Consider the following 14,346-nt stretch of genomic DNA (forward strand, 5'->3'; position numbering starts at 1 on the left):
TCTTATTTTACCATTTAAATTTTATATTGTTATTTATCAAATTCTAATTTCCTAATTTACAAATAGTGTATCTCATTCCTGAATGAATGAGAGAGCAATTCTTCAACTGTCATTTAACTTTGCAAATATATATCTATCTATCTTATATCCCAGTACAGATGTCTTCCACATATCCTGAGGCCTGATATGATAATGCTTTAGTTTATCTCCCATGGCCTCTAATAAGTCAGGATCTAAAGAGTGACTCAGAGATGCTCCTGCAACAAAACTATAATATACCCTCCCTTGAGTATCTACAGATTGGAGCATGTGGAGATGAATAAAAGCGAATGGAGGCCAACAGTGATTAAAACCAAAGACAGATAACTTAAATAAATCATTTATATAAAACATAAATGAAACTGATCTTTTATATGGATCATAAAACACTAGGCTACAGGAAAAAAATTAAGGAAGGAAAGAAGGAATTATATATGGAACTTACCTTGCCTATGAATCATGCCCCCATGCATGATTCTTGCAACAATACAGTGATTTAGCTCATTCATTTTTAAAGTGATTCCCTGTAAAAAGTTAAACAAAAACAGAATTACTGTAAGAGGGCACTTCTTTTTATATTTGTGATTTTGCTGTAGATAACCTTAATTACAAAAGTTAGGAAAACATTAAAGAAAACATAGAAAATGGAGGAGAAAACTCCATTATGCCACAACAGAAATATTAATTTTGATATTTTGAGTACTATAATAATAGTACACATACATTTTATATAATGCTTTTTTAATCCTATAATTATTTTCCATGTTGCTAATAATTTAAAACACTTTTATCGATGTAGAATTGACATATGCTTATGTAAAGTATACAATTTGACAAGTTTGATATATGTATACATGTGTGAAACCATCACCACAATCAGGATAATGAATATATCCATCACTCCCAAAAGTTTCCTCATGCCCACTGGTAATCTACTCACATCCCTCCATGCCCTGCTCCTCCACCTCAACATCCCTAAGCAACCATTGATATGTTTTCACTGGCTATAGATTAGTTTGCACTTTCTATAAATGAACTCATACAGTATGAACTCTTTTTTTTTTTTTTTAGTATGAACTCTTTTATGTTGCTTTTTTTTCACTCACAACGTGAGATTCAACTACATCAATAGTTCATACTTTGTTCTTGCTGAATATTCCACTGTATGGATATACCATTTTGTTTATCCATTCACCCACTGAATTGCTTCTAGCTTTTGTCTCTTATAAATAAAGCTGTATTAATGGATTAGTCTCCGCTTGGCCATGATGTATTTTTCCTTTTTTAAGATATGGATTTGTTTAGAATTTTTGCATCTATATTCACAAGGATTACTGGTCTGCAGTTTTCTTTTCTTGCAAAATGTCTGTTTTTGGTATCAGGGTAATGCTAGCTGCCTCTTCCTCCTTCTCCTTCTCATCAAAAATAGTAAGTTGGGGGGCTTCCCTGGTGGCGTAGTGGTTGAGGGTCTGCCTGCCAATGCAGGGGACACGGGTTCGAGCCCTGGTCTGGGAGGATCCCACATGCTGTGGAGCGGCTGGGCCTGTGAGCCACAAGTGCTGAGCCTGCGCGTCTGGAGCCTGTGCTCCGCAACAAGAGAGGCCGCGATAGTGAGAGGCCTGCGCACCATGAGAAGAGTGGCTCCCGCTCGCCGCAACTGGAGAAAGCCCTCGCACAGAAACGAAGACCCAACACAGCCATAAATAAATAAATAAATAAATTAGCTTTAAAAAAAATAGTAAGTTGGGAAGAATTCCTTCCTTTTCAATGTTTTGGGAAGAGTTTGTATACAATTGGTACTGTTTCTTTATTACATGTTTGGTAGAATTTACCAGTAAAGCCATCTTGGCCTGGAGTTTTCTTTGAGGGATTTTTTTTTTTAACCTAAATTCAATTTTTAAATAGTATAGGGCAATTCAGTTTTTTCCTTTTTAAGTGAACTTTGGTAGTTTCTGTCTCCCAGTGAATTTGTCTATTTCATTTAGGTTGTTGAATTGATTGACATAAAGTTGTTTACCATATTTCCTTATTATTCTTTTTATATCTGTAGAATCTGTAGTAATGTCACTTTTCTTATGAATGATACTGGTAATTAGTGTGTTTTTTTCCCTTGACTGATCCGATCTTGTCAAAGGAAAAGTTTTACTGATTTTTCTATTGTTTTTATTTTCTATTTCATTGATTTCCACTTTGATCTTTATTATTTCTTTTCTTTTACTCACTTTGGGTTTAATTTGCTCTTTTTGTTCTAGTTTCTTAAGGTAGAAGCTGAGGTCATTGTTTTAAGATATTTCTTCTTTTTAACATTGGTGTTTAGTGCTACACATTTCTCCCTAAGTACTGCTTTAGCAGTATCCCACAAGTTCTGGTATGTTGTGGTTTCATTTTCATTCACTTCAAAATACTTTAAAATTTCCCTTTTGATTTCTTCTTTCATCCATGGGTTGTTTAGAATTGGATAATTTAGTTTTCAAGTGCTTGGGGATTTTCCCAGACATCTTTCTGTTATCCATTTCTAATTTAATTCCACTGTGGTCTGAGAATATACTTTGATATTAATAGAGTCACTCTGGCTTCCTTTTGATTAATGTCATCATCAAAGTATATCTTTTTCCATCCTTTTCCTTTGAAAAGATTTGTCTTCATGTATAAAGCATTTCTTGCAGGTAATATATAATTTGGTTTTGCTTTCTCCCCACACCCTAACCTGACAACCTTTGCTTTTTAATTTGGGGAATTTAGACTATTTACATTTAATATGATTACTGATACAGTCAGGTATAAATATATCTTCTTGCTATTTGATTTCTATTTGTCCCATCTGTCGTATGTTCCCTTTTTCCTCTTTTTCTGCCTTCCTTTGGATTTATTTTCATACTATTTTCTCTCCTGTTTTCTTATTAGCTACAATTGTTTTGTTGTTTTAGTGGTTGCTTTAGGGTTTATAGCATACATCTTTAACTTATCAGTCTACCTTCAAGTGATATTATACCATGTCATGTACAATATAAGAACCTTATAACATTATACTTCCACTTCCTTCCTCCTGACCTTTGTGCTGTTATACATTTTACTTTTACATGTTAAAAAACCCCAAACAGGGCTTCCCTGGTGGCCCAGTGGTTGAGAATCCGCCTGCCAATGCAGGGGACACGGGTTTGAGCCCTGGTCTGGGAGGACCCCACATGCCGCGGAGCAACTAAGCCCGTGAGCCACAGCTACTGAGCCTGCGTGTCTGGAGCCCGTGCTCTGCAACAGGAGAGGCCGCGACAGTGAGAGGCTCGCGCACCGCGATGAAGAGTGGCCCCCCGCTCGCTGCAACTGGAGAAAGCCCTCGCACAGAAACGAAGACCCAACACAGCCAAAAATAAATAAATAAATAATTAAAAAAAAAAAAGATTAGGAGACTGACCACCTGAGAGGAGATTAAGGGAGTGCAGCCCCCCCTTCACACCCTGATCTTGTCAAAGACCCCACCCTTGAACCATTGTTAAAAAAAAACAACCCAAACACATTGCTATTATTTTTGTTTAGACTTCCATTTATCTTTTAGAGAGATTTAAATGATAAGGATGTCCTTTAACATTTCTTATACTGTAAGTCTACTGAATTATTTCAGTTTTGGTATGTCTGAAAATGTTTTTATTTTACCTTTATTTTTGGATAGATACCTTTGCTGGGTTTAGAATTCTAACCTGAGAGTTTTTTTTTTTTTCCCCTTTCAGTACTTTAAAGTCATTGTTCTTCTTAATTGTACCGTTTCTCATAAGAAATCTGATATCATTCTTATCTTTGTTCCCCTGTATGCAACATTTCTTTTTTATCTCTGTTTTTAAGACCTATTTATTACAGGTTCTAAGCAGTTTGATTATGATGTACCTTGGTGTTGTTTTCCTCATGTTTCTTGTGCTTGGGGTTCATTGTGATTCTTGCATCTGTGGATTTATAGTTTTCATCAAATTTGGAATGTTTTCAGTCATTATTTCTTCAAATATATTTCCTGTTTCTTCTTCACTGTCTTCTCCTTCATAGACTCCAATTAACCAAATATTAGGCTGCCTGAAGTTGTCCCACAGCTCAGTGATATTCTTTTCATTTTTAAAAATTCTTTTCCTTTCTGTGTTTTGTTTTGGATGGTTTCTATTGCTGTGTCCTTTGAGTTCACTAATCTATTCTTCTGAAATGTCTAATCTGCCATTTATCCCATAGTGCAATTTTTCTGCTAATTCTAATATCTTTGTCAGTTGCATGTCAGTTTTGATTGATTATTCTCCACATTATAGGTCACATTTTCCTGCCTCTTTACATGCTTAGTAATGTTTGATTAGATTGAAGACATTGTGAATTTTATCTTATTGCATGCTAGATTTTTTTTTTATTCCTGTAAGTATTCTTAAGCTTTGTCCTGGGATGTAGTTCAGTTACTTGGAAATAGTTTGATCCTTTGGGTCTTGCTTTCATGATTTGTTAAGGCAGGTCTGGGGCAATTCTCTATCTAGGGCTACTTATTCCTCATTACTGAGGCAAGACCTTCCTAAGCACTCTATACAATGCCCCTTGAATTGGTTTTTCTAGTCTGGGTGGTGGGAACAGGCAGTGAGTGTTGGGCACTGTTCCCTCTCATCCTTTTGGATGGTCTTTCCTTGGCTCCGGGTAGGTTCCTTTCATAAATGTGCTGATCATTATTCAGATGAATACCTGAGGGGGACCCTCTATAGATCTCTAGGGTTCTCTCTCTGTGCAGCTCTCTCCTCTTCAGTACTCTGTCCTATGAACTTTAGTTCTTTGGTCTTCCCAGGCCCTCAGCTGTGTCTCTTCAGGGAGTCTGCCTGCTCTGCCTCAGTTCCCCCTCACTGTACTGTGACTTGGAAACTCTCTCATGTCAGTAAGGTGGGGCACCCATAGTGCTCACCTTATTTGCTTCCTGTTTCTTAGGGATCACTGTCCTTTGCTGCCTGATGTCCAGTGTCTTGAAAACTGTTACTTCATTTTGTGTGTTTAAAATTTTTTTTGGTTGTTTCAGGTGAGAGGGTAAATCTGTTCCTGTTACTCCACCTTGGTTGGAAGTGGAAGCTCTATATACTTAATGCCAGAATACTATTCTATGGAATAGATTACTTTTACTTTCCAATTATTCACCATTATATGAGAAGCTTTCATAAACATATTTTTGTACTAGACTTGGTTGATTCTAAGAGTCACATGGGGACCTTTTTTTTTTTTTTTTTGGCTGTGTTGGGTCTTCATTTCTGTGCGAGGGCTCTCTCTAGTTGCGGCAAGCGGGGGCCACTCTTCATCACAGTGCGCAGGCCTCTCACTATCGCGGCCTCTCTTGTTGCGGAGCAGAGGCTCCAGACGCGCAGGCTCAGTAGTTGTGGCTCACGGGCCCAGTTGCTCCGCGGCATGTGGGATCCTCCCAGACCAGGGCTCGAACCCGTGTCCCCTGCATTGGCAGGCAGATTCTCAACCACTGCGCCACCAGGGAAGCCTGGACCTTTTAAATAATATTAACTTTATTTATTTATTTTATATTTTATTTATTTATTTTTGGCTACATTGGGTCTTTGTTGCTGCACGTGGGCTTTCTCTAGTTGCTGCAAGCGGGGGCTACTCTTCGTTGTGGTGCACGTGCTTCTCATTGAGGTGGCTTCTCTTGTTGTGGAGCACGGGCTCTAGGCACGTGGGCTTCAGTAGTTGTGGCATGCGGGCTCAGTAGTTGTGGCTCGCAGGCTCTAGAGCGCAGGCTCAGTAGTTGCGGTGCATGGGCTTAGTTGCTCCATGGCATGTGGGCTCTTCCCGGACCAGGGCTTGAATCCGTGTCCCCTGCATTGGCAGGCAGATTCTTAACCACTGTGCCACAAGGGAAGTCCAATATTGAGTTTTAAACTCACTCTTTGGATTTAGATTCAGGAAGTGTGGAATAGAGCCCAGATCTGTATTTTTAACAAGCTCCCTTGGTGAAAACTGGTCTTAAATTTGAGATGATTAGGGGTAGGGGGACTCTGTCTTATCTTCTTCATTGGAAAATAACATTCTGTTAGAAAGTTCTGTGAAAATATTTGAGACGTTATAATCTAGACCCTGTCTGAATTTGTACAATTCTATAAAATATAACTTTGTATGGTTCCTATTTTGTGGTTCTTAGAAGTGGTAGGCAAGCAATTTAAAAAACTGGTTTATCAAATGTTTCTAGTCCCACATTCAACTGTATTGTTCAAGTATCATTTCTAACTTGTACATTCAATCAGCATCTATGGTTACCAAGAGAAGGTGTTCCTGGAAAAATGTTGTAAATTAATGTGTAAGTCAAATCTAACTTCAGAAGGGAAATGATAGTATGATGGGGGTTCCATCCTTGAAATTAATAAATTAATGTATTCATTCAACCAATATTACTGTGAACCTGTTATATGGCAGACACTCTGCTAGACACAGTAGTGAATGCGATAGACAGGGTCTCTCTTGGCTAGGGAAAGTTCACCTCAAACCAACTGGAGTTAATATTTATTATTTTGTCTACTTCAAACATTTCTCTGCAGAGAGGAATTGATTCATGTTTTCTCTGTTCATAAGTTCCCAAATTCCAGGGAAAGGATTTGGCCCAGCTACCACTGAACCTACCCCAGCTTGGGGTAAACTCCTGGCCTTTCCTTGTTTACATAAGCCTCTCCCCTGTTGTCTAAGCTATTTTAAGTTTGGTCTTTAACACTTGCAACTATGGGAGTACCAATCAATAGAGAAATAATTATAGGTGAGATGTTAAAAATGGGAAAACAAGGGTGTAACGGGAGTACAACACCCTTGGGAGATGGACCCAGCATACATAGTTGGAAACATTGTAGACGGTCCAAAAAGCAAAAGAGATCATACAGGTATATCCTGCACGGTAATATAATGTTTTTAATAGGACAAATAAGCAAGCAAATGAAGCTGTATTAAATGTAATAGAAAACTATATTATTGAAAATATATTTCATATAAAAATAATTTGTTTTTATGGCAACCAATTAAAAGAAGAAATACACACCTTCACTAGAATCACAGAAGATGGAAGACAGGAGGGCTTCTTTAAGGAGACTTTTAGGGAAGATTCAAGGCCATTTTGTACTTTCTGAAAAATGTAACTCAGGGGTGCAGTTTTACGCTTTTACTCAGTCTATGTGTCTATGTAGTTAACCATACAGAAGATCAAGCAACTGTCATTGGGTTGCTTTAGAATATGACGATCACAAGACATTTCTGGGCCTCCTTCTTGTGGTCACTTCCACTTTCCTGTCTGCTCTGATTGGCTGAACATCACCCCCTCTCCTGCTTCTCTGACGCAGCCTTCTCTCCGCTATAGCTCTGTCATAACTGTACCCGTTAAACAAACTGTGCTAAAGTGCATATTTACTTGTTTAATGTAGGTAGCCCTGGGACTTCCCTGGCGGTCCAATGGTTAAGACTCCACACCTCCAGTGCAGGGGGCACAGGTTCGATCGCTGGTCAGGGAACTAAGATCCCGCATGCCCTGCAGGGTGGCCCCCACTCCAAAAAAAAAAGAAAAAAAGAAAAAAAAGTAGGTAGCCCTGTGGAAACTGAGTTCCATGAAGGGGCCATGTCTTATCTGCCACTACATCATTGGTGTACAGTGATCTGCACATAGTATAGGCACTTAAAAAAATTTGCTAAATGAGTGAATGAATATATAAAATGAATGAGGGGAATATTAGACTTTCAGAGCTGGGTGGAATTTTGGGGATCGTGTAGTCAAGCACACTTTTGGTAATACTTGCTAAGCAAAGTATGAGCAAAATGAGGCCCACTGACATGAAGTGATTTGCCCGAGGTACCCAAAAGTTGCTACTGCCTGCACTCTTTTAAGTCAAAGAGTTGCTTGGAGAGCACCAGGTGGGTGAGGTGATTTGCATGTCCCCTGTCTGCTGTAAGTCCTGAGATAATATAGTGTAACTGGCAAAGAACAGTAAATGAGAATTACAACCCGAATATCTAGAGTTGAGGGCTTTCTGGAAATTGCAGTCATAGGATCACTGCTCTGTAACTCTTCCTATAACTTGGAAAGCAACTGGGCAACTTTCTTAAGTAATTTGTTTTCCTATATCCCAATATCCCTTTTCTGTGCTCTGAGGAAAACATATGAATGCATACGTTTGAATGTTTTCCTTTTCCCTAAAGAAATGATTTCTCCTAGAACTTGGGACTTTCCCAATACTCCCTGTCTCAGCGGTAGCATCATTGTCCATCTGGCTGTGAAAAGCCTAAAGCTTAGGGTCATCCTCGATACTTGCTTCTCCCTCAGTCCCCAGTGTCAATCCATTATCAAGGTCTTTTGTTAAATCTATTCACTTCTTTCCATTTGACATCCATCCCTCTAGTTCAGAGTTCCATCACCTCTCCCCTGTATTACTGCAATAACAGTCTCTTAACTGCTCTCCCTATATCCACTCTTGTCCCCCTCTAATCCATTCTCCAGAGTAATTATTTCTAAAATGAAAATCTGATCTTATCTCCCTGCTTAAAACTCTTTAATAGCCTCCCACTGTTTTTAAGATAAAAAACAGAATCAATACTTGTGAGGTCCTGTTCCTGCCGTACACCTTGTTTTCTGCAGTCCAGCTGTGGTGCCTTCTTTCCATTTTAAAAACTATGCTAAGAGCCTTTTCACTAGCAGGTTTCTGCATATGCTACTTGGTTTGCCTGGATGGTCTCTACTCTCCCTGCCCCCTCCGTTCAGTTAACATCAAGGAGCCTTTCCTTGATCTTCCCAACTTATGAAAATTCTATGAGGATGAGGCAGGGTTCAGCATCATTCTATTCCAATGCTACACCTAAGTACTGAGAAAACGAATTCACATCAAATAGGTAGACATGAATGGAAGGAATTTTATTTTAGCAATGGCACTCAATTCTTTGAATGTCTTCCGAATTAGTCTTCCTCTAATTTTGTTGAAGGCAAAAGATCTGGAAACCACTAGACTTGTAAAAGGAATTTTAGACGTTCACTTTTTCAACACCAATTCCAATATTTCAAACTGTACCTTTCTTTGCTGCCCCAGAGGTTTTTACACTCTAGACTAATATATCAGGTCTGTCCTTTTTTGTTGTTGTTGAAGAGCAACTATGAAAGGAGAGGTGGGAAGGAAAGCCAACATACCTTAGGCATGGTGTCAGGCAGAACGATTTTAGGTGGGGGGGGGGTATGGTGGTGGCCTGTTTAGGATCTGGAAACTGATTTCTTTAAAACTATCCATGCCCTCCTTTCCTCCCCACCTCCTAGTAGTATAGGTGGAAGGTAGCTGCTCTAATTCATGCTGGGATTTTATGAGAATACAGAAAACTTTCTTTTCCTACTTACCATTGGTTCATCTGTGTTCTTTTGGAACTGGACCAGGCGAACTCTGGTCACGTTCTCCATATCCATGTCTCCATTTGCGCTTTCTGGAGAATCACCATTTAAATACGGAGAAGTGGGAGGAGGTGTAACCCTCAATGCTTCATCACTGTAAACTTCATGTGCCACTACATCGTGAGTCTGAAGTAAGGCCTGATATTTTACGAAGGAAATAAAATATTAATAATAGAACTATTACAGCAGAAGTCTATTATATAAACATATATAAAATTATTCTTTGCCTCTCAAAGGTATCTCTCATCTAAAGAGAACTCAAAGCACATTACACCTAGATATAGCCATGCCATAATTTCTTTGTGATAAATAATCATGATAGATGCATTTTTAAAAATGAAGGAACAAATGAAAGAATGAGTGAGGCAATCAATGAATGGATGTGTTTGTTGACTATCTGGGTAAGAGGTGTTGTCCGATGCTACGAAAAAGTGCCCAACTAACTTGTTCAATTAAAGGCTGACATAATACAATTTCAAATAATTTAGCAGAAAGAATCATCTGTACGTAGAGCTGGCAAATTTGTGCTGGGGCTTAAAATGGAAACAAATTTAAAAAGAAACAGTGCAATAATTGGTGCATTGAGCAAATGTCTTTCATCAATGGTATTAACAATAACTCTGCTATATAACGCAAAGGGTAATTTATAACATACATCTTAGTAAAAGAAATAAAAACACACAAATGTACCTGAAGAAATGTAATTTCCCAAAACATCACATGATATGGAGCTCAAAATCTAAACCTATTTAATGTTTTTGTTCATTTCTACTTTTTGGAGCACTTGCATAAATAAAAAGTAAGTTGACAGTTATTATTATGACTTCTTTTTGCAGAGCCCATTAACAAAGAAAAAGTGATTTCTTTGTATTGATATCTCCATATGTCATCTTGGTGAAACTGGGTAATAAATATCCCTTGTTTCCCTAAAAAAGGCTATTCTTCCACTTACTGTACATTTTCTGCCATCATAAGAAAGTTTTTAATAAGCATGAATATTTGAACATTTCTACTTCAAAGAGAATTTTACAGCTGAGTATCAGTATGTTTGGTGCTTTATGCATTATATTTTCTTGTGTACTAACTATAAATTCAGTTTTATTTTAATCTGTGATCTGTCTGGTAATGAAATATCTAGAGATAATGAAACATAATTAAAATCACCTTAAAAGTATAGCTTGTAGCATCTCAAATTAAGTTATTTAATTAAAAGATTTACCAAAGTCATGACTTGGCTATTTTCGCTTTAAAGGTACGCATACGACGCAAAAATAAGGTAACAATGTGGTAAAATCATAAAGAAGATGATGTTGATTAGACATCAACAGAGCATATGCTTGGAGCAATATACCCTTTTTTTAAAAACATCTTTATTGGAGTATAATTGCTTTACAATGTTTTGGAATTTGTAATGGAAATGCCGGATATTTCCAAGATCTCAGAGGGCTGGTCTAAACTGGGGTCTAGGTGAGGGGCACCGAGGGGCACTAAGCAGCGCAGCTTGAAATCAGGGCTCCACAATGGTCCTGGGGACCTTGGCTTCCTGACCAGTGCCCTGACTACACCCTGCACTAGTACCCCAGGCCAAAGTGGTGGTGGTTATGGTATGTGGGGAAATCCCTCTTTTTCCCGTTTAACTGTAGCCACTTAAGAGACTAAGATTTAGGGCAGAAAGTAAAAATCAATAATAGACAAACTGAAAAACTTCATCTGTTAAAATTAGGTTCATTGTATTAATTATACATGTGTCTTCTATAAACAGTGAATTTTAAAACAATTTTTAAAAAACATGCTTTGTATGACTGGAGGATATATACCCAGGTAAACAGAGAACCAAGCTTCATTAGGATAATGCCAGTTACATGGGTTGGAGAAAGTGTTTGTACTGCTTTTTGCAAATGATTTCTATCCATCCTTTTAAATTATATAAGCAAACACTTGTATTTAATGTATTATTTATAAGGAAGGATAAGCCCACAGTCACAAAAATAATACCAAAATTGAACTTTAAGAGAAAAATCCTTAAATTATATCACCAAATGAGGTCATACTTGATATTAACCGCTATTTGCCACTGTAAAAGACTGCTACCACAAAATGAAACTTAATCCAACGCATATGCAAACAAAAAAAAGGGGTCACTTACAGATTGTTTAAAAAAAAAAGCCATTAAAAAAGAGTATGCCAAATAAAAAATAGGGAAATCAGAGTTTGAATATTTTTCTTCAAGTATGTCATGAGGTATGATTCAGCAATTGTTACTAAGCTGAAATAGCTATTATTTTTAATTACATAAGAAGAATCACGTAATAGGAAACACTTCCATATGTATGTAAAAAGGACGTGGACAAGACAACTAAGAACTTCAGACCAAAGTGGGAAAAATTCATTTAAAATTTATAGGAAAGGGACTTCCCTGGTGGCGTAGTGGTTGAGAATCCACCTGCCAATGTAGGGGACATGGGTTCGATTCCTGGTCCGGGAGGATCCCACATGCCGCGGATCAACTAAGCCCGTGCACCACAACTACTGAGCCTGAGCTCTAGAGCCTGCACCCCACAACTACTGAGCCTGTGTGCTGCAACTACTGAAGCCCATGTGCCTAGAGCCCGTGCTCTGCAACAAGAGAAGCCACCACAATGAGAAGCCCGCGCACCATGACGAAGAGTAGCCCCCGCTCGCTGCAACTAGAGAAAGTCCGTGCGCAGCAACGAAGACCCAATGCAGCCAAAAAACCAAAAACCAAAAAATAAAATTTATAGGAAAAAATATGGATTTTGGGTTTGAAAGTGGTTCCTCTGGCTTCTGAATTACAATTACAAATCATAAAATTAATCACTTAATAATGAAGCTTTCATATCAACCTAAGGTGATTTTTAACCATCTTGTTTTTTGAGAAAGTAGGATACAAATTTGCTTTTAAAAAATAGGATCTAGAAGAGAAAATTTTAAAGGAAAAAATTAAAGCACTGACATTCTATTCTGTTTATATTGTCTTTACCCTTAATGTTTTATATTTTACAATTGCAATAAGCAAAGGATCTGTTCTTTTTTAAAAAATAAGTCTTTCAAATGGAATAACTGAAGGATAGTGTAATAATATTTTTTATCATGACCTCTAGAGTACAGATTAAAAAAAAACATTTAAATCTATACTTTTTTACTCTTAATTACTGTAAATATTTATAAGTATCTGTATTTTTAAGTATAAGGTAATCCAATATTAAATCCTCATTTTAATGATCAGAAAGCAAAGAAAAAGTCAGATAATTGAAGAAATAAGTATAAAATTATAAATACGCTAAGAATAACTCCCAAACCTTGGTATAATAAAAATTATAAGCATTAAAATATTTTCCTTTAGCTATTAATATTTCTTTAAAAATGCCAGATTTTGAAACCATGATCTTTCTTTTTAAATTTTTTTTTTGAAAAGTTCTGCATTCTTTTTTTTTTTTAATGAAATCTGCAGTTTTTTTTAAAATTAATTAATTTATTTATTTATGGCTGTGTTGGGTCTTCGTTTCTGTGCGAGGGCTTTCTCTAGTTGTGGCAAGCGGGGGCCACTCTTCATCGCGGTGCGTGGGCCTCTCACTATCGCGGCCTCTCTTGTTGCGAAGCACAGGCTCCAGACGCGCAGGCTCAGTAATTGTGGCTCACGGGCCCAGTTGCTCCGCGGCATGTGGGATCTTCCCAGACCAGGGCTCGAACCCGTGTCCCCTGCATTGGCAGGCAGACTCTCAACCACTGCGCCACCAGGGAAGCCCTAAATTTTTTTTTTTTACTGGAGTATAATTGCTTTCCAATGTTGTGTTAGCTTCTGCTGTACAATGAAGTGAATCAGCTATATGTATACATATATCCCCTCCCTCTTGGACCTCCTTCCCCACCAATCCCACCCATCTAGGTCGTCACAGAGCACGGAGCTGAACTTCCTGGGCTTTATAGCATGTTCCCACTAGCTATCTGTTTTATGCATGGTAGTGTATATATGTCAATCCTAATCTCCCAATTCATCTCACTCTCTCCTTCCTCCACTGTGTCCACATGATCTTAAAATGCTTATAAGATAGAAACCTCCAGCATTTAAAAGTTTAACACAGTATATATAGCTTGGAATTATATTTGCCATATAGGACATTATCCAAACATATGCTTATTTGGGAATGACCAATGAGTTCAAATTAAGTTTGTAGGAAAATCGATACTCATTACAAGTCAACCCACATTTAAGAGCACAGGCTTTGGAGCCAGCAAGATCTGGGTTTTGAACCTCAGTGAGGCCACTTACTAGGTGGGTGACCTAAAGCAAGCCTCTTTGCCTTTCTAGGGTGCGGTTTCCTCTCTGAACTGTAAAATGGAGTTAATCACATCACTTCACATCCCAGCCATCAGCAAGTCCTTTCATGTCCAACCATCTCTAAAGTAGAATCCCAATTTGCTCATTTTCCACCAGCCCCGTCCTTCTTCAAGCCACTACCACCTCACAACAGCCTCCTAATTGGTCTCCCTTTTTAAACTCTTAACCCCACTATAGTCCATTCTCTACACAACAGCCCCAGCAATCTCTAAAGCACAGGTCTAACAATATTTTCCTGCTTGCAATCACTCAGTGTCATCCTACTGCAATCAGGAGAAAATCCAGACTCCTTACCATGGCCTGGAAGGCCCTACGTGGTCTGGCCTCTGCCACCCTCTCCAGCTCTTCTTGTACCACCCTTTCCCTTGTTTACTATATCCCAGCCACAATGGCCTTACTTCTGTACTTTGACCCTACAAAACTCTTTCCTGCCTCTGGGCCTTTGCATTTGCTCTTCCCCATGCTTGGACATTCAGAAAGCTGGTTCTTTCATATAACAAGTCTCAGCCCACATTTTGGCTCCTCAGAGGGGCTTTCCCCT

The 14,346-nt window shown here is 38.2% G+C and overlaps 1 protein-coding gene across 10 annotated transcripts in view; it reads right to left on the bottom strand.

Moving 5' to 3' along the window:
* The window catches only part of CASK (calcium/calmodulin dependent serine protein kinase), a 394,779-nt gene that overhangs the window by 50,535 nt on the left and 329,898 nt on the right, over positions 1 to 14,346 (bottom strand). For all 10 annotated transcript variants that reach the window (XM_082378094.1, XM_082378100.1, XM_082378096.1 and 7 more), the window contains exons 14-15: positions 9,395 to 9,583; positions 485 to 563 (exon numbers count right to left, since the gene is read on the bottom strand). In XM_082378094.1, coding sequence (XP_082234220.1) covers positions 485 to 563; positions 9,395 to 9,583 — 268 coding nt within the window. The remainder of the gene's footprint in view (positions 1 to 484; positions 564 to 9,394; positions 9,584 to 14,346) is intronic.

This window comes from Balaenoptera borealis (genome assembly GCF_965194805.1).
Source record: "Balaenoptera borealis genome assembly, chromosome: X".
NCBI classification, from domain to species: Eukaryota; Metazoa; Chordata; class Mammalia; order Artiodactyla; family Balaenopteridae; genus Balaenoptera; species Balaenoptera borealis.